Source organism: Mixophyes fleayi, chromosome 7 (assembly GCF_038048845.1).
Source record: "Mixophyes fleayi isolate aMixFle1 chromosome 7, aMixFle1.hap1, whole genome shotgun sequence".
In the NCBI taxonomy this organism is placed as follows: domain Eukaryota; kingdom Metazoa; phylum Chordata; class Amphibia; order Anura; family Limnodynastidae; genus Mixophyes; species Mixophyes fleayi.
Genome location: NC_134408.1, coordinates 38,076,943 through 38,098,457, shown reverse-complemented (window position 1 = coordinate 38,098,457; position 21,515 = coordinate 38,076,943). Strand labels below are relative to the sequence as shown.

The following is a 21,515-nucleotide window of genomic DNA, read 5'->3' as shown; positions in this document are numbered from 1 at the left end:
GTATTAATGATTTCAACAATCTAATACTAGTATGCTCGTGAATTTTTTGTCTATCTTAACTGAATTTATGTTTATAACAATCAATGTTTCCATTATCACCTTTTATATTTCGCTATTAGACAATTGTTTTTAATCAGATACCAATAAAGATTAAATTTATTACTTTCAACATATAAATATATATGTCTACATCCATTTATGAGTGCCCCAGATGGTCATTTCTTTTTCTTTTCTTTAAAAGGTAATCAGCCAACCAGTAACATAGGGAAATCAAGAGGGGGTTTCCTAGTGTCTGGAAACCCTCCTCCAAGTCTGGGGCACTGTATTACTGAGGTGGCTGGGCCCTGCCCCTGCTTCACATAGCTCTGCTTGAAAAGGGAGAGCTGCGTGCACCTAACAGTAGTGCACGCAGCATTGCCCATGTATATTATGGGGATAGGAAGAGTTGGCGAGCAGCCAAGCACTATCTAAAGTTATAGCCGCACCCCCATGCATGCTTGTCACACCCACTGGCGAAGTGGTGTGGAAATCCCCCTCTACAAATCCTGCGTTTGTCCCTGAGTAACCAGAGCATTAGACTCTTTACAGGTTTAGACCAATCTATAGCTAATCAGGCCAGTCAAACTTTTACAGAAGTAAGGCAGCATGTAACCAAACAGAGCAAAATAATGTTTATACGACTAGACCAGCCTGTAGCTAAAAAGACCATTATATGTCTATGGGGCTAGACCAACTTGTATACAATCAGAACATTAGAATATGCTTAGGACTACACAGTCCTGTAGCCAATAAGAGCATTACACCCTTCACAGGGTAATCCAATCAGTAATCAATTACACCCTTCACAGGGTAATCCAATCAGTAATCAATTAGATCATTAGCATGGGCTAGATCAACAAGCAGCCAATCAGCACCTTAGAATGCGCACATGGCTTAATGTAGACATTACAAGCATTAGAACTTTCACAACATAAAGGTTAACAGGGCCAATTGCAACATGTACAACAATTAAAATATATTTGTAAAACACAAATCATGAATCAATAATTCAGTTTTTTACTGTGTAATTTCCATTTTATTTTGAATACTTTACAAACTCTAGTACTGAACTCTAAATCTAAAGCTGTTTATTTCCTTTTCATTCCCCACTTCCTTCTCCAATCAGAACAGGGAATGAATTCCTAAAGATGTTGGCCTCGCTCTCAGGTGGGAGATACCATTCTTGTCAGGGGGATACGGATGGACATTTTGTTGCACACAGGATGTTGACTGAAGGCTTTGCGGATGAAGATGTATGTATTGTTTGGCGTTGTCTGTGTAGACAATTAAATAGTGAGTAATAAGAAAATGAATTCACTATATGCACTATAAGTACATCTAGTTGTAGTTGAGTGTAAACGTCAGCCCAGCCTCCTACCACTTTAGAAACACCATTTTTCTTTCATCCAGTCTGGGGGACACTGCTTACCATGGGTTGTGGAGGGGAGCTTGGGGAGTTGGCACCTAACTAGTTAACTTTAGTACTGCCTACAGACCCCTCCCCTCTACAATCCCCCTGCCTCTTCCTCCCCAGTTTCTTTTAGGTGCCCACGGAGTTGGGCAGTAATTTTAGTACTTAGTGTAATTTTTTACTTTTATTTTATTCTTTTTAAAAAATTTTTTACAGATGGCAGAGCTGGAGTGTGTTCTACTATAGAGAACACACTCACAGCAGAGCAGCGCAGGCACTCCCCTGTCAGATGAGAGCCAGCGGCTCTCACTGACAGGGACAGGAGAAACGGGTGCCTGAATTGGGAGTGACAAGCGGTCTCACGGACCGCTGTCACTCCTGGAGCCTCCCCGATAACCGGCGCTGCCACTGCAGGCATAGAGCGCCGGTTATCGGACATTTCAGATCACGGTGGCCATCTTGAATTTCGGGAACCAGGAGTGCTTCGGTGGCTAAGAAGAAGGGGGCTATACCTGGATCCCCCCTCATGCATAGGAGGGGGCATCAGGTATTATCCGCTGCGGAGACCTCCCCTGGACGTCTCCACTACTCTACCATATAATGCCTCTTATTTTTTCTATGGAGAATCGCTACAGAGGCAGCATTACTGAAGGGGGGGAGCTAACACATAGAGCTCCCCCTCCTTCCAGAGAGAGAGATGGTTTATCCCAGTCTTCTGGCGCCAAGGAGAAGCCCGGGAAGAGAGAACTGATCTGAGGGAGCAGACACCAGGATACTGCTGTTGGACTTCTCCCCTGTTTGGCCTATGGGCTAAGTATCAGATTTATTTAAACACATATTCTGTATTGCTGTGTACAAAGGGGCTAGTAGGGGTTATATTATAGTTCTCCTACTTGCTTAGGTATTATTTTGTGTTTAAATTATTACAACTTTTATATCTAGATTAGTTGATTACTTGTATTTTTACACTTTTCTCTCCACACATTTATATCTCTCTCTCTACTCAACTAAACTTAACAATTTAAGTCTGTGCGTTTGGTGTGCCTTCCTTTATAAGAAATGACAGATAAGGGAAAGGGCCCATTGCAAAATATTTTACATGTTCTAAATGTAATGTGAAACTACCTCGTGGGCAGAGGGACCCGCTGGCGCTCTGCTCTGTCTGCGAAGCAGGGGTTCCCCCTGCGCAAACCCAGCAGATTTCAGCCCCACTGACGGAGGAACCGGCCTGGGTGACCTCCCTGACACAGTTGGTTTCCTCTTTAGCACAGATGGTTTTTCAATCCAATCAATTGCCATCTACTGTGGCTACTTCAGTGGCTAATAATTCTACTACACAGTTGGGCCTCCCTGTTACCACAGGTTCTATTGGAACGTCTATACCAGGACCTTCCTCATTACAGACTGACCAAGCCCATGTTCCCACAGAACCGGCATGGCCTGCAGCATTATAAAGGGTTTGGATAAACTGAACCAGTTACTTGATTCCCCAAACATCCCGCCTGCTAAAAGGAAGAGGCTTAGATCTGAAAATCCCCTTATGGTCCTTTCAGACTCTGAGGAGTTTTCAGAGGAAGAGGGGGAATTTAATTCTGATCCTGACCAGGTTCAACCTTTGGGACAGGAAGAAAATTATAAAAGCCAATTTATTAATGATTTGGTTTTAGCGGTCAGACAAGCGTTGGACCTCCCAGAACCGGAGGATCCTATCCCTAGAGACAGAGGTCTCTTTAAGAAGGCCAAAAGGAAGGCTATCCGTTTTCCCCCTTCTGTAGAACTTAAGGATATAGCAGAAGGAGCATGGAAACAGCCTGATAAAATGTTCTCTGTTCCCAGAAGATTCTCTTCCCTGTATCCATTGCAGGAGGAAGATGTAGTTCGCTGGGAGAGTATTCCCAAAGTGGATAGTCCAATAGCCCGATTGGCCAAACATACTTTACTTCCAGCTCCAGGTTCAGCTTCTCTACAGGATGCAAATGATCGCAGAGTGGAATCCCAGCTGAAATCTATATTTGCGGCTGTGGGTTCTTCCTTTAGATCCACATTTGCTTCAGCTTGGGTTGCTAGAGCCATGGTAGCATGGGCAGACCAGCTGGCAGAGGCCTTACAGGACTCTGATTTACTTCCCCTGGCTTTGCATTTGAAGGAGGCATCGGGGTACCTTTATGAGGCGGCCCAGAACACAGCGGCTGTATCCTCTTCTATTCAGACGGCATCTATTTCAGCAAGAAGGACACTATGGCTGAAATCCTGAGAAGGAGATGCGGATTCAAAAAAGTCCGTTGAAACCATTCCTTTTTCAGCAGCAGGTTTGTTCGGACCGGAATTGGATACCTTGATCTCTCAGGCATCAGGGGGCAAAAGCACTTCCTTGCCGGTATTCCCTAATAGGAGTCAGAACCCTCGGGTCAGCTCCTTTCGTCAGCCCTTTCGGGGGATCTCCTTGCCTAGAGGACAGTCCTTTAGAGGTAGACAGCTTAATGCTTGAGGCTCCTCTTCTAGGGGGAGATCCTCGTTTACGGCTAGGCGCCAGGCCTCTAAGTCCCAGGAGAAGCCTGCGTCCTAACGACCACTCTGTTCTTCTACAGGGGGCGCCAGTGGGGGGACGTCTGTCTTTGTTTCAGGAACAGTGGGCAGCGTCCTCCCAAGACTCTTGGATTCGGGGCATTACATTAAGGGGATACAGGATAGACCTGCTGGGCCCGGTTCCACATCGTTTCTTCGTAACCCCGCTACCCCGAGATCCATCAAGAAGACAGGCTATACAGGATTGTGTCGCCTCTCTTCTTTCGCAAAGAGTTATCTGCAGGGTCCCAGACTACCAGAAGGGACAGGGGTTTTATTCAAACCTGTTTCTGGTCAAGAAGCCGGATGGCTCCTTTCGACTCATCTTAAACCTAAAGGGCCTCAATGTGCACTTAAGGGTGGACAGATTTCGGATGGAATCCCTGAGGTCGGTGATAAATGGCTCGGAGAAGGATCAGTTTATGGCGTCCATAGACATAGAAGACGCATACCCCCACGTTCCCATTTGGAGCGACCATCAGTCCCTCCTCAGATTCACAGTGGGATCCTCCCACTATCAGTTTGGGCCCTCCCCTTCGGCCTCTCCACAGCGCCGAGGGTTTTCACGAAGATCAGGTCAGTGATGGCGGCGCGTCTTCACCTTCAGGGAGTTCAGGTCGTGCCTTATTTGGACGATCTGCTCATCAAATCCTCCTCAGAGAATTGCTTACGTCATCACCTGTCCCTCTCCTTGGCGGTTCTCGAGGGCCATGGATGGCTGATCAATTAAAGAAATCCCAGATGGTTCCGTGTCAACGCAGGGTTTTCCTAGGCCTCATCATGGACACCAGCCAGCAAAAGGTGTTCCTGACTGTCGAGAAGATCGGTTCAATTCAAAGCATAACAACTCAGGTCTTGTCTTCTCCCAGCCCCTCAATGCTCTTGTGCATTCGGCTGCTGGGAAAGATGGTGGCCTACTTCGAGACCATCCCCTTTGGTCGAGCCCATTCTCGATGTTTTCAGTGGGATCTGCTGACAAAATGGTCAGGATCCCACCTACGCTTAGACCTCCAAAGGATCTCTCTATCCCCGTGGACGAGAGAGTCACTCCAGTGGTGGCTGATTCAGGATCACATGACGGTGGGCAGGTCCTTTGCTCCATGGTCATGGATCATAGCCACGACAGACGCCAGCCTGAAAGGTCAGGGGGCGGTAATCCTGCACCTCTGGCTCCAGGGACTTTGGTCGGTTCAGGAATCAGCCCTATCGATAAGCGTGCTGGAATTGAAGGCTATTCTTTTGGCCCTCAGGGGAGGCCAGTCCCTCCTCTAGGGCTATCCTGTCAGAGTTCAGTCCGACAATGCCACGGCCGTGGCATACGTCAACAGACAGGAAGGAGCCAGGAGTGCAGCTGCAAGGAAAATTGCAGCTCAAATCTTGATTTGGGCAGAACAATATGTTCCAGCAATATCGGCAGTATTCATTCCAGGAATAAAAAATTGGGAGGCCGACTACCTAATTCGAAACCAGATGATGCCGGGGGAGTGGTCACTCCATCCGGAAGTGTTCCAGTCTCTGGCTCAGAGGTGGGGTCTTCTGGATATAGATCTCATGGCCTCCAGACACAACAGAAGGGTTCACAGGTTTTGCGCAAGGGCAAGGGACCCCTTAACGGTGACAGTGGACGTAATGACTATGTCATGGGACTTTAGGTTGGGATACCTGTTCCCTCTGATTCCCATGCTTACTCGCGTGCTCAGACGAGTAAGACAAGGAGGTCTGCCAGTAATTCTGATAGCTCCCTCATGGCCGCGCCGAGTCTGGTACGCGGACATACTCTCTATGGCAGAAGGACAGGGGTTTCGTCTTCCATCACGAGACGACCTTCTTCTGCAGGGTCCCTTCCATTACCAGAATTTTCCTCAGCTCAGTTTAACGGCATGACTGTTGAAGCCAGCCTCTGGAGGGCTAGAGGTTTTTCCTCCAGCGTGGTGAACACTATGATGCGAGCCAGAAAGCCGGTCTCAGCTTGCATCTATCACCAGATTTGGAAAGCCTATATCAGATGGTGCGAAAATAGGACATGTCACTCGTCCTCCTTTCATCTTCCTCGTTTATTGGCTTTTCTTCAAAATGGCCTGGAAGCAGGGCTTCGTTTAGGTTCCCTGAAAGTTCAGGTATCGGCACTTTCAGTCTTTTTTTCACCTGAAATTAGCGGATTTGCCAGATATTAGGACTTTCCTTCAGGGAGTCTTGCATATTCAGCCTCCCTATGTTCCGCCTACAGCACCGTGGGATCTCAACCTGGTGCTGGACATGCTTAAAGGGCCTCCCTTTGAGCCATTACTTGTGGCAGATTTTAAGTGGTTGACCTGGAAGGTCCTCTTTCTTTTGGCTATTGCATCTGCGCGTAGGGTTTCAGAATTAGGAGCTCTGTCTTGCCGGGAACCATATCTGGTTTTCCACAAGGACAGAGCGGTGTTAAGAACCCTCCCTTCCTTCGTTCCTAAAGTAGTTTCGGCTTTCCATCTGAAACAGGAAATTGTAGTTCCGGTCTTTTCTCCCACTTCCCATTCGGATTCAGAGTCTATGGAAAAGTTAGATGTGGTTAGCAGAGCCGTAACTAGGGTGGTGCGGGCGGTGCCATCGCCCCGGGCGCAAGCCCTAGAGGGCGCAGCAGCCGCCCGCTACCTTCCCCTACCCGCCGGCATATTAAAAAAAAAAAGAACTAAGAAAATTGCAGCCGTGTCAATAAAGTTAATACAAAAGGAGGGGGAAAAAAAAAAAAAAAGTCACCTGATCTCCCGGCGCCTCCCGGCAGTCTCCTCGCTCCCACTGAATGTGACGTCGTATTCAGCGAGGAGCACTGCTGGGGCAGAGGCAGCGTAACAGGACACAGGACACAGGACACAGGACACAGGACACAGGACGGGTAAGTAAAATTGTATTTATATTATGTGTGTGTGGGCAAGCTATGTATTTTTCCTCAGCTTAGGAGGTCACTCAATATTCAAAAGCCAGCATTTTTTTGCAAAATGCCTTTTACAACAATCCAGTAACTGTTTTACTAAACAATTGATCTATAAGCGATCTGGAATGTACCTAAAGTGCTTATTTATTAACTTATCCAGCAAGTTAGTAGGTCTGTATTTTAGAAAAAAAAGTAAAATATAAAATAAAAAATAAAAAATTTGTGTTCTGCAAAATTAAATATCCTTTTTGCTTGTGGGCGCTAAAGGAGGCACACTGGTAAACATTTATTTTCTTTACTACCCTCTGACCTATAAGATCTGTTCTGTTACTTGACCTAATATTCCCATCTTGCCTCTTTTTAGTGTACTATATTAAAATAGTAATGTATGTCATAGGGCTTCTCCTTTCTATATAAAAAAAGCTAGCTTAATGGAATCCCACCAGTGTGTGTGTGGGTGTGTGTGTGTGTATATATAGATATGTATATATATATATTATATATTCTTTCAGTAAAATGCTAGCCACACCCACAAATTAGGTTGGCCACACCCACTTGTCAAATGCCACTCCCACTTAGATGGGGGGCGCCGGTGCCCTGTCTCGCCCAGGGCACTAAAATGTCTAGTTACGGCACTGGTGGTTAGGGCTCTCCGCATTTATGTCAAAAGAACTTCTCTAATGAGGCGTACCGATTCTTTGTTTGTTCTTTATGATGCTAATAAGAGAGGCTGGCCAGCCTCAAAACAGTCCATTGCAAAATGGATTATGGCTACCATTAGGCAAGCTTACATAAAGGCTAACCGTCCGGTGCCAGAGAGACTTGCGGCCCATTCCACCAGATCGGTAGGGGCGTCTTGGGCAGCGAGAAATGGGGTTTCTGCAGACTAGCTTTGCAGAGCAGCCACCTGGTCCTCTGTCCACACCTTTACAAAGTTTTCCAGTTTAATGTATTTGCTTCCGCGCATGCAAATTTCGCTCGTAATGCTTTACGAGCGGGGCTTTCAGAGTAGTCCCATCCTTAGGAGGCTGCTTTAGAACGTCCCCATGGCAAGCAGTGTCCCCCAGACTGGATGAAAGAGAAAAGAGGATTTATGTACTTACGTTAAATCCGTTTCTCTGATTCCGTCTGGGGGACACTGCGATCCCTCCCTTCTGCCTTTCCTCTATATGCTCTTGGTTGATTGACCTATCTCCTTGGGGCTTTTTAAATAACTGAGGAGGAAGAGGCGGGGGGATTGTAGAGGGGAGGGGTCTGTAGGCAGTACTAAAGTTAACTAGTTAAGTGCCAACTCCCTAAGCTCCCCTCCACAACCCATGGTAAGCAGTGTCCCCCAGACGGAATCAGAGAAACGGATTTAACGTAAGTACATAAATCCTCTTTTTAAGTAAACTTCTCTGTTTTTCTCCTAGAATACTGCTCGCAGTACCAGGTCCATATCTATGGATTACCCACTTCTCTTTCCTGCTGCAGGTTTGAAAACTGGAGATGTTACCTATAGCAACCAGTCAGATTCTAGTTATCATTTATCTAATACACTCTACAAAATGATAGCTAGAATCTGATTGGTTGCTATAGGCAACATCTCCACTTTTTCAAACCCGCAGCTTGGTAAACTACCCCCAGGGCTGTCTTTATTACATTAGTCATTTTTTGTCAAGTTCTTTATTTCACTGCTGGGAGTTCGTCGACAAATGTGCAACATGAAGGTGCAAAATGGGTCCAATTAAAAAGATAGGATGAGACATGAAATGAGATCTCCTTTTTGCACTGCTCCACAATACTAGGAGGATACCCCATGTTTGGGAAGAAATGCTGTCACTCAGTCCAGCTCTCCCCCATCTTCCTCCATAAACCTATGCACTTTGGTGGCAATCTAGGAACACTTGTACAAATGAAGGCACACAGCAGGACCAAAGGGCATTCTATTCTGCACCAACGCTCCAGTGAATCAGAAATCAACTGACAGCACAAACATACTTTTTATAAGCACAACACAGAAAATGGAATTTTCAAATCTTTCTGATACCATTATATTTTTCTTTACGCAAGTCTTGCTTGACATGTCACTCTTTTGGAGCAGTTCTCTGGCCATAAAATTCGGTGCAGTTTGCTACAGATTTAGGGAACGTGTTTGATACTAATGTTTTGGTTTCTCTTTGTATCTATTTTATATAAGGACCCAGTCCTCCCAACATTTGAAGGTGATGATTTAAAAAGACTTGCTAAAGAAATAGACAAAGCTCGCAGATTTGTCACACAAGCAAGATCATTCCGGTACGTTTCCTGTTTTTCCTTTAATATCTCTCTGTACATACGTCTATCCAGCTGGCAGTGCAAATAAGAGAATAGTGGGTGGACACACAAACATTTAAATATTACCCAAGGTGTCATTTAGCACTTTGTGACTGTATAATGGCATTTAGGGACTGGAAAACACCCAAAATAACTGAGAACATACACACATTGATTCATGTTTGGATGCAATTTGTGTATTAAAAAAGTGCCAATAGATCATCATTATCATCATCATCACCACCATTTATTTCTATAGCGCCACTGATTCCGCAGCGCTGTACAGAGAACCCATTCACATCAGTCCCTGCCTCTTTGGAGCTTAGTCTAAATTCCCTAACACACACACACACAGACCGACAGACAGGGTCAATTTTGATAGCAGCCAATTAACCTACTAGTATATTTTTGGAGTGTGGGAGGAAACCGGAGCACCCGGAGGAAACCCACGCAAACACGGGGAGAATATACAAACTCCACACAGATAAGGCCATAGTCAGGAATTGAACTCATGACCCCAGCGCTGTGAGGCAGAAGTGCTAACCACTTAGCCACCGTGCTGCCCTAACTTGCTAACTTGCTGTATGTAGATACACACAACAGCCTGCAGTATATGCCACCGTATCTGTGCAATAGAAGTTCACATTAGAGTGCTTTAAAAATATGTTATAATATAAAATAAATGAACAACAATATATTCATTAATTAATTTATTTTTATTTTTTTACATTAAATACACAAATGCATTTATATCTTCCTTGCATAAACATGTTCCGTGCTAGCTAGTGGCATGCATATGTGTAGTTTTTAATACAAAGTCTATGACATGTCAGTCATCACTATCAGTTGGCACTTACACCTGCCCTGTAGCTGGTGCAAGTGATATGGCTGAAACCAGGCTACGAGACACCCAGGACTTAAATCATCCGCATCTGCGTTGAGATGCCCTTACTGTATATGGCCTACATCCCTCTCCCCTTCCGTCTCTCTAGTGGTAGAGAGTCGTAAGTGTCATTTGTATTCAGACATCAGTCAGTTGCGTTCATTGGCGTAAGGTAAATATAGATTCTACCAGTGACCATGCAAAGGAAATGTTGGAGGTAAAAAATAGTAGGAAATCATTCAGGCATTTAGGTTTCCCCATTGATACTGCACCAAAATCCCGGGTTTTTGCCAGGGCGAGCTCAAACGACCCGGGTCTTGGTGCAGTATGAATGGTACAAGTCAAAAATCCCGGGTCTAAAAACCCGGGTCTTCAACCCGGGATTTATCGAGGTGTAATTCCCGGGTCGGATCCGGGTTGCCTGCACTATGAATGGTGCAACCCGGCGGGTTTTTCAACCCGGGTTGCACAGAAAACAAGCTGATTGGCTGTCTGCCTGTCTCTGGCAGACAGCCAGTCACCTTTCAATGACATCACCATTTTTCAGCCAATGAAAACTGCTCTGGTGATGACTCCCACAGATTGCCAGGGCACAGACTTGTGCAGTATGAATGGGGTCAACCCGGGAAATTCCCGGGTCCGAGGTGCAGTATGAATGGTGTTTCTGAGCTGGGACGCTCCGAGCCCCGGCAAAAACCCGGCTTGAAAAACCCGGGATAATGCCGGGGCGGCAGTATGAAAGCGGTATGAGATAGTCTAATCTGCGCAAATATGTAATAAATAGCAATATTTTATAATAAACTCCTTATAAAAGTCGGCCAAAAACACACTAGCTAAGTGTATGCTTTATTGCGTCACCATGTATATACGCTGTCTGTGCAGCCTTAACTAGTTTGAGTGGACATTATAATGGTGCATTTCAATTTATGCCTACATTTGTATACTGCAGACAGTTTATAATACAACACATGGCCTATAAGCATCAGTCATATCCTTATATGATATGACCTGTATCTATCTATATGTTATACCTACACTATGCAAATACTTGAGGAATGGCCAAATAAAAGCAGAACTAGAAGAGTATGGCCAGAACGTCGCAACCCTACCCTGCAATATGTCTCCAGCAATTCATTGTATGTGTATGAGTTTTCACTATGATGTTACATTGTTTGCATGTTTTATCATTGTCCCTGTCATACTATATGTTTAATTATAATAAAATGATAAAGTATTACCTGTTTTTTTCTAACAGGTCTCTCATATTAGAAAAACAGAAGTTTGGCTCTCAAGATTCATCTTTAGAAGGAGGTGATCTTCCAGGTAAGCATAAAATGAGTTCATTTTTCGTAAGCTTTGCAGGTAAAGAAATTAGTGAAAAGGTTATGGAATACATTCCAATGTGCAATGTATTGTTTACTAGGTTATAATATTTATATTAGTTTTGTTGTAGTTTTTCAAGTAGAAAACCACAGTTAGCAAAGGTTTGGAAAGATAAGAAATACAAGATGAAGGTGGAAGAGGTATATAAGGGAAGGTTGACCATTCTACAAAGATGCTCACATATGTTACTAGTTCTAATTACGGTGAATTCCCACAATCATCACTGAAGTTCACAACCATGTATCATAAGTCAGGGGTCATTTTTAGAGGGGCGGTGTTAAGGGCTTTGTATATAAGGTTGAATAATTTGAATTGGATTCTGAACAACATCTGGAGCCAGTGTAGGAATTTTGGTGTGGCAGATATGGAGCGGCAAGAGAGGAAGATCAGTCTTGGTACGACATTTAAGATTGATTTAAGCAGGGATAGATGAAGAAGGGGAATGTTTAAGTGGAGGAGGTTACAGTAGCCAAGGCAGGAGAGTTTTCGTTGCATCTTGAGTAAGAAAAGGGTGTATCCTGGTAATATATCTAAGGTGGAAGTGACAGGACTGGGAGAGAGAGACTGGATTTGAGGAATAAAGCAGAGGACACAATCAAATGTGACATCAAGGCACCGAGCCCGGGAGAATGAGGAAATAACGCTGTTATTGACCGTGAGGACGATTTGAGGGGAGGTGGTGACTCTGGGAGAAGATAAGTTCTGTTTTGGACATGTTGAGCTTTAGATAACGGTGGGACTATCAGAGAGACAATTGGTTACATGAGAGAGTACAGAAAGAGAGAGATCATGGGAGAGGTAGATTTGTGTGTCATCAGAGTTAAGGAAAAAGGAGTAAATTTGGTGTACAGTGAGTAAAGCAGAGGGCTAAGAACAGAGCCTTGTGTGAGCCCAACAGTCAGTGGAAGTGGAGGGGGGATGTGCCAGAGATAGAGACACTAAAGTAGTGGCTAAATAGGTAGGAAGTGAACCAGCAAAGAACCGTGTCACAAAGGCCAATGGAGTGAAGGGTGTACAGAAGAAGAGGGTGGTCAACAGTGATTTTGTCTTTGAAGCAGGTGGCAAATCACGGTATGTAAGGGAGGAAGGAGCAGGTAGACAGAGAATTAAGTGGAAGTGGTGATGGGGGCTAGAAAACTGGGTATATTAGAGTAGTGAAATATGTTTGCTTGGCAAGTGAAGGGGCAGTGTAAGATGAAAGGATGAATTTATAGTGGAGAAAGTTGGCATAGGAATGAGATTTCCTCCAGTGGTCGTCAGCAGTGCGGGAGCCCTTTTGCAAGTAGTGAGTTTATGGTTGAGGTTTGGATCATCGGAGACTATATGTGGTGGTTGGAGCTGCTGCATTGTTAAAGGATGAAGTAAGTGAAAGAAGTTTTATGACTTTGCTTTGGGAATGTTCAAAATCACCTAGTGCAGTAGTGTGCAAATTAATTGGGACAAAGTAAGTTTTTGTGTTTGTGGTTTTAAATTATTGGGCCCGATAGAAAGCACACAACATTGACTGTTCTTGATATAGCTGATTCTGTTGGAGTCAGTAAATCTAGTGTTTCAAGGGCTACTTAAAACTCACAGCAAAACTGGATCTTTGCTATCGAAATGGAAGGGGAAAATGTTTTATTTCTCCAGATAAAACAAAAAAGGACTTAAAAAAAGACCTAGCAGCTGGGGGTGTACTGATTGCAGACTTTTAGAAGTTGGAAGAACTGTAAGAAGACCAAAAAAATACAACTCCTTAAAGCTAAAATATAAAACAAGTTATTGTGGCTAAGGATGTTTATATTAACTAATATGTAAGTAATTCTATGTATTAAATAAAAAAGCCACAGCAAAAAACAAGCTTTGTCCCAAATAATTTGTACACTACTGTATGAGAATAGGCAGGTCAAAGGATAGGAAATAAGTTAGCCAGACAGCAAAGTTGTCAAGAAATTGGGAAATTTGACATGGGAGTGATAAATGGCAGCACCACAGGTGAAGAGGAGAGAATAGATGCATAGTGTGGACTTTAAAGGAAGTGAAGGAGACGGAGGGTTCTGTTGGTATAAATCGGAAGGTGCAGTATGGAGAAGGAATGTCTATTGCAATACCTTGTCTGTTTCCGAGTCTGGGAAAGTGGCAGATAGAGAATCTCTCCATCACTGGAAGGGTGTTAGAGCAATATCAGAAGGGATTATAAACCACTATAACCTTCTTCACAAGCTTTGCCTATAGCAGCGCCCTTTCCAAGGCATGCAGTATGTTCCAAAACTACTCGGCTGTCCCACCAGGTCTTAACTCTAGTAGCGGTTAATTAAACACAACATTGTTGGTGGGGTGCACAGGACACGGAGGGAGGTAGCAGACAAGCAGCAAGAGCAGCAGGATACAGTATAAAATACAGACCTAAGGTGAGGGAACTGCAATAGAAAATGGGTGGGCTACCGCGCTCCCTTTTGGCTATGTGAATAGATATTGCTGCCGGGGGGACACGAAGCAAAAGGGTAGTCCCAACCCTTGATAGTAACTTGATAGATGGAGAGAATGGTCCCCTATGGCGCAGAAAGGGTAGATGAGGGTGCTGAGTGTTGTATTGTGTAGATGGATAAACATACATCAATGACTATAAAGCTCAACATAAGGAATCTTTGATAAGGTGACAAATGGTCTTGGTAGAAAAATGTATCGGAGAGATAACGGTCAATACATTCAGTATTTATTGCTCAAACACATCTCCGAGAGAATAGCAGGTACCTTGCTATAGGTCTAATCATAGACAAATATACAATAAGTAAACATAACTCCTCACAATTAGTAAGGATGATGCGTAAAATCATGGACCATAAGTAGTGATGAACTGAAACACAACCAACAGAAAACTGACCACCTGTATCTCCGGTATATACACTAATAGAGTCCATAGGGATAAAGTCTCTGTATACCCTTGGGAAGGGTAGATCCGTTATACAGCACTGAATTTCCCTGGGCATCCAATAATGATCCAGTGGAGCGGATGCGGCCAATCCGGGAGTACAAGTTCGTGGTGCAAAAGGTATAGGACTTGCCCTTAATAGGGATGATGTCTGGGTCCTTTTTCAAAGAATTAGCTGTGTCCGGCAACGTAGATGATAGTGAAGTGATGAGTGGTATCGTATGGAGCGGAGAGGTCGCAGCCGCGACCCGGTTCAAATGCGCTGAAGTAAAAAGATCCTTCCTCATAGCGGTATAACCGGCACGATCTGGAAATGTAAGTATAAAGCGTTTCACCAACAGGCTTCTTCAGGGATAACGATAATGGCCCATGATTTCATTAAGGGGTTTTATAAAGGGCGCCCTTCTCAGTGATAGGTTCACTTCTCATGCTTCCTATTGGTTCTCGTGGGTGTAAACAAAGTTGATGTCACACGCCGCTCCCATAGTTAGGTGCCGGCGCTGTGACTTTCTCTTTAAGAACCATGATTCTGCTTGCTTCTGCCTCAGACATTACTTTCACAGGTGTTCCTGGCTACTGTGATCTGGACCTCCTCCGGAAACTCATTGGTCCTGGAGCACTATATTAACCTCCCAAGGTTATGGGCTCATTGCCTGTTCTTCGTGTTACTCTGGTTGCATTTGGATCTGGCTGTATACCTCTCCTTCCGTGTGTCCGTTACCTGCTCGCTGGACTGAACTCCTTACTGCTGTTCACCTGCAAGCTGCAAATTCCTCACTGCTGTTCACCTGCAAGCTGGAACTCCTCTCCTCTATTCATCTGCACGCTGAACGAGTTGCTGCTAAACCTTATCTATTGGTTCACCTTTACGTCTGGCTGGCTAAGATCGCTGCATCTCGCTGTAAGAGCTACTATCAAGTTACTTGTCACTTGTAGTTCCATGTCTGACACGGGTTATCCTTACTCTGCTGTTACTTGTTTACTGGACTGTTATTGTGAACTACTTGTTGTGCCGGTGGCTAGTACTTGGGCTCAAGTTACGTGTCTCTGTTCATTTGCTTCATACTACAGCGAACTTACCATTGCAGTTACAACAAATCCTGCTACCTGTAGTTCCACGCATGGTTCAGATACTACTCACGTCTCTGCTACTTCTAGGCAACATTCTACTGCACGTGTCAGTGTTCATCCAAGTCCTTGGGTAATGTTTAACGCTTGCTGTTCTACTTAATAAGAATCACTGTGTTTCCAGTACCACCTGCTATGTTGAGTCATCTCTACTCTCGGATCAGCCAAGTTCTATATACTACTCTGCTTGGACTGTAAGCTGTACCAGTGATTCACATTCATCTGCTGTGTGGTTCTCTATTGGATCCTAGTGTTCTTGTTTATCATCACTGTGTTGAACTGTATATCATCTCATCTCATCTCATGCTGTTGCCAAGGGTTACCGACTATGAAGTAGCATATGTGATTAATGTCTGCATTACAACGAAGTGCTGTGTATTTATCTTTGCCAATATATATATATCTATCTCCAATTCCTTCCATTCCTGTTGTACCAACATTCAATATAATACGTTGCAGCACTACTACTTTCTCCTGTGTTATTATTGATGCTTGTAAGCCGTGAATTTATCCTAAGAATATTATTGTGTTCTGCCTCCACCATCCTCTATAGTAGAGGCAAGGGATCTGCAAACACCCTCAGAGCCGTGACAGTTGATCATCCAATGGTGCTGAGAGATAATCTTTGTGGGCGGTAGACTGTATAAGTGCCATTCATTGGTCCTGGGGCGTGATTGATGGTCACAGCGGCCAATGGTCAGTAGAAAATAATGGACCACATATGCGTGTTTAATACATAATATTGCGAGAATGTATGTATAAGTAAATACTTGATGATCGTTTTCTAATGTTTCATATGAAGTCTGGTGGAAGCGGACAAAGTCAGACTCCCAATGGTGCTGTCCTTTTCTCTTGTGGACGGATACCAACAGTTCATCGATATATACTGCCAACGACAAGTAGCCAGTGGAGAAACACACACATGTATAGGTTCTATTTAGCAAAATATAGCATTAAAATATAAAACAAGGTGGAATAAATAAAGGAAAAATAATGGGGAGTGTTAGACAGGAACATAGGTAGGCAGAGATAGTGTACTAGTATGCAGGGCTGATCATAGGAAATGACCCAGCTCAAAGCGATGTTCAAACCCTGTGGTGTTAAGGATTTGATGCAGTAAATCCATTCAGACTCTTTTTGGGAGATGGTTTTAACATAGTCGCCAACCCCTCCAGGGTCTAACAATTTTCCTAATTGCCATAAATTGCAGTAGGGAAGGATCTTTGGCGTGGTGGGTAGCAAAGTGTGCTGAGACGCTATGTGTTTCGAGGCCCTTTTTAATGTTCCTCTGGTGTTGGGAGATCCTAACCCTAAGCTTCCTAATTGTTCTCCCAATATACTGCAGGCCACAGGGGCATTCCAGGAGGTAAATGACCACTGTGGTGTCACAAGTGAGTCTGCTGTTAAAAGTGAATTTTGTTGTTTAGTTGTTTTCTCAGATTGTTAGCTTTGGTATAAATGAATCTGGGAGCTGCTGGGAGAAATTCTTTCAATGTATTGTCCCCCAGAAGGATGTTCCAGTGTCTTTTGAAGATATGCTCAATTTTCTTGGAGTCAGAGCTAAATTTGGTGATAAAGGGAATGGACAAGGGTTCAGGCTCTTTTGCATTAGTAACAAGAAGGTGTTCCCTGTTGGTGTGTTTTATGGATTCGTAAGCCTGTTCTATTAGTTGGGGTTGGTACTTTCTTTCAAGGAACCGGTCTTTGAGAATGCTAGCCTGTAGAGCAAATTATTCTGGTTTCGAACAGTTCCATCGAATTCTAGTGAACTGACCCTTTGGAATGTTGCGTATCCAGTTATTGTGGTGGTTACTGTTGAAGGGGATAAAGGAGTTGGAATCTACTTCTTTAAAAAACGTTCTTGTCTCAATCTGACCATTCTCAATGTAAATTTCGAGATCAAGAAACTGGACCGATTCTTTGCTAGTGTGGGCTGTAAATTGTAAATTAAGGTCATTTAAGTTGATGTACCCTAAAAACAGATCTAAATCACTCTTGGTGCCAGTCCAAATGAAGAGGACATCGTCGATATAACGACGCCAAAAAAGGATATGGGGGGCATCTCCCAGATAGTGGCATTTTCCCATGCAGCCACAAACAGGTTCGCGTAACTGGGCGCAAATTTTGCGCCCATAGCACTTCCGCGAACCTGTTTGTAAAAATTCCCTTCTGACCAAAAATAGTTATGGTGGAGAATAAATGAGATTCCCTCCATGATAAAAAAAAATCAATTTGCAGCCCTGATACATCGGATTCTTTGGTAAGGATCTTCCTGACATGGGTGCACCCTGCCTGATGGTCAATTACAGTATACAGGGAGGTGACATCACAGGTAGCCAAGTAATAACCATCCTCCCATTTGACATTGTTTAGAAATTCTAGCACGTGCCCCATATCTCTGATGTAATTTCTTTGTTTAATAACCAAGGGTTGTAGAAATGAGTCGATGTAGCTTGACAGGTGAGTGGTGAGGGACAGGATACCTGAGACGATGGCTCTACCTGGGGGCTTGTCCGGATTCTTGTGTATTTTAGGCAGGTGATAAATGACGGGGACCCTGGGAAATTGGATAAATAGATAATCAAACTCGGCTTTATTCTGGATGCCCCTTTGGAAGGCCGACTTAAGAAGGTGAGACAATTCTTCTTGGTATTTTGCGGTAGGGTCATTAGGGAGTAGCTCGTAAGTACTGGTATCTTTAAATTGCCTATTTAATTCCTCAAGATACATATCTTTATCTAGGATGGTGATCCCACCGCCTTTGTCTGCTGGTTTAATGATAAGGTTTGAATTGTTTTTAAGTTCCTTGATGGCGGCCCTCTCTTTCCTGGTCAAATTAGAGGATTTGTGGGTAATTTGTAAGTCTTGGATATCTTTCTCTACCAATTTTTGGAATGTAGTGATAAAGGGACCTTTCAGGTAATTTAGATAAAATTTTGATTTTTCTTTCAGTGTGGTGTGTTGAAATTCAGTCTCAGCAACTTTAGGAGTATTGGTTGGTGTACTCTTGTTGGGTTGGCTAAAAAAAAATTTCAGGGTAAGCTTTCGAATAAATTTATGAAGATTGATGTAAGTTTCAAACTTATTAAGAGATTGATACGGGGCAAACTTAAGCCCTTTTCTTAGAACCCCAAATTGTGGTTGTGTGAGTGGTATTGCTAAGATTGAAGATTCCTTTATTGTTGACAACTATTTTCTTACTTTCGGTCTTGCTCCTAAGGGTCTTTCCTCCTCGCTTTCCTCTGATGGTTTTCGTCTCTTTTGGTCCATGATTTTACGCATCATCCTTACTAATTGTAAGGAGTTATGTTTACTTATTGTATATTTGTCTATGATTAGACCTATAGCAAGGTACCTGCTATTCTCTCGGAAATGTGTTTGAGCAATAAATACTGAATGTATTGACTGTTATCTCTCCGATACATTTTTCTACCAAGACCATTTGTCACCTTTATCCAAGGTTCCTTATGTTGAGCTTTATACTCGCTGATGTATGTTTATCCATCTACACAATACAACACTCTCAGCACCCTCATCTACCCTTTCTGCGCCATAGGGGACTATTCTCTCCATCTACTAAGGTCAGGGAAGGCCGAGTTCTAAAGCAAGATCAATAAGAAGCTGAGGTCAGGGCTGGCTGCATACAATAGAATAACGGGTAGTACAGGGATCTGAAGCATGAGGTGGATGGAAAGTTTTTGGATGGAACGAGAAGTGTGAGGAGTTAGTGGGGATTGCATGAGGTTCAAGGTTTGGTGAGCTGGCACCAGCAGCCATGAGAAGGAGCAGGGTTAGGAAAAGGAAATGTAAGGATGATTTGTGGGTGTGAGGTTTGTAACTGCTTATGTAGTCCGTGGGTGTGGTGGGTGAAGGATACTAAACAATCCATGTGTGCAGACTAGTGAGGAGGGAAGTAGTGAAGGGGCAACAATAGGGGCGGGAGAAGAGGAGTTTGGTGCAAATGAGTAGGAAAAAAGAGAGAAGGTAAATTGAGTACTTGCATGATGGAGAGATGTGAGAGATGGGGATTAGCTATGGTAGGTAATGAGAGAATGGGGAGGAACAATTAATTTATGCAAGGCAGTGGAGGAGGTGGAGATTACTTTACCATTCTCTAGCTTGGGTTAATAGTGTAGGCAGTCTCTGCAACTTTGACATGTGGTCCAGGATGCTGACAGTTGAGCTTAGTGGGACCAGCAGCCAAACAGAGACGATACTTGTGATGCTTTATATTTATGAGAATAAGAAAAAGTGTGAGGTAGGGCACAGAGCTGTCATAATGAGAAGCTAACTCTAACTACCATCTGCACATAGTACAGTCCCATGCCACCATATATATTCACATGTCATGATATACAGAGTTATCCTGCAATTTACCCCCTCTATTCTAAACACCAAGATCCCCATAGTGCTGCCACCCAGGCCCCAAACTCCCTGTTAGAGACTAATAGGGTGCGAGCAGCCTATACTGTCTATGGTTAGAGCACCGAGATTATGTTTCCAATACATTGTACTCTGATTGGCTGGAGGTAATGGTAAGCAGCACAACAGTGCAGGTTGCTATTTTGTTTGTAAACTACAGTTGTACTTCACTTCCCCCCTTTCCCCAGCCTTGAGAATTAATTTGTATAAATCTCAGCGTCATCTCATCATGTTATTAATCTGGTGGAAGAGGACAAGAAAGGAAGGGTTTTTTTCAGCAACCATATATACTACAACAATGAGTATAGGGTGATATTTTATGCTCTTTTATATTCTAATAAGATTTAAGGTGATACGTGCACCGTCTAACAAGGCAGCTCTCATGTCATGTTGATGATGTGGCAGAACGCAGCTTCCATAATGGGAATACATGCTCTGCCCAGCTTGTAAAGTAGGCCAGGATATGGGTTCATATACATGCAACATATGTCTTACATGCCAACTTGTATATTTTTGTTTTAACAGATGAAAAGAATTAGATCACGACAGGAAAAATCACTTAATCAACATACAAGACAACATATTGGGATCCTAAAACACATCTGTGCAGTTGTATGAATAAAGTGTTATTTATAATGCAGTTGTTGTGTGAATCTGCCACTCAGATGCTTACCTTTACCAAGTATTGGCAGGAATAATGTATCAATTAAATGTTTTGATTTTCTTTTATGCAAATATATCCACAAAATACATTTAATCCACTTAAATGCTGTAGAGGAGAACTGAAAAATGAATTAAAATAATATTTTTATCTTCCCTTAATTATGTAACATTTGATTTGTTTTGTTCTTACAGAAGTATATAGTGAACATCTTTTATATTGTTACACTGTATGTGAATAAAGTTTATTTTGTCACATCATGTTAGCTTCTGTACATTGTTTCCACATTTACAGTGGTTTTATTATGTATATATTAAGCAAGTTATGGATAATGCACTCAAAATGACAACAGTTACATATAACTCATTGATAGACAACATAATAGCAAGCTTCCATCTGCAGCCCTCATTTTCAAGTCTATACCTGTTCTGATTGCTAATACATCAGAGCTGGGGCCACGAATGAAGCTCAGTGTAACGTGAGTGGACGTGCTGCATCATGCGACCACTTTGTGCAGGAAGTGACGATAGGAGGAGGAGCACCACCATGTGATTTCCTTCTTGCCTTCGTGGGAAAAAAAATAAATCAGGATTTCGGATCCTAACACAAAAAGTGCTGTCCTGATTTTTGCTAGGATGATATGAATTAACGGTAATTAGTTGTTGATTTGTGGTCCAAACTTAATTAGTTATTTTTGGGACGGCCAGTTGTACCAAGTGGAGAAAGAATGGAACAGCGTAAGAGAGAGGAGGAGAATCGCTGTGGTTAAAGGTGTTTCAACTTATTACTGAGATTCAAGGCTGCACATGTGGCTCTTTAAGTGTATCAGGTTGCCCATCACTGATATAACTACACTGAATTAATGAAGACTAATAGTTGGCATTATATCCAGCATGTACAACTATA

The 21,515-nt window shown here is 43.3% G+C and overlaps 1 protein-coding gene across 3 annotated transcripts in view; it reads left to right on the top strand.

Annotated features, from left to right (window-relative positions):
• The window catches only part of VWA3A (von Willebrand factor A domain containing 3A), a 99,131-nt gene extending 78,262 nt beyond the window's left edge, over positions 1–20,869 (top strand). The window contains exons 31-34 of one of the 3 annotated variants that reach the window (XM_075179706.1): positions 1,166–1,292; positions 9,106–9,203; positions 11,360–11,427; positions 20,477–20,869. In XM_075179706.1, coding sequence (XP_075035807.1) covers positions 1,166–1,292; positions 9,106–9,203; positions 11,360–11,427; positions 20,477–20,487 — 304 coding nt within the window. In that variant the 3' untranslated portion in view covers positions 20,488–20,869. Of the gene's footprint in view, positions 1–241; positions 333–1,165; positions 1,293–9,105; positions 9,204–11,359; positions 11,428–14,961; positions 15,193–20,476 lie in introns of those variants that run through there. The other 2 variants (XM_075179705.1, XM_075179707.1) reach the window with 2 other exon arrangements.
• Positions 20,870–21,515: the final 646 nt, after the last annotated feature.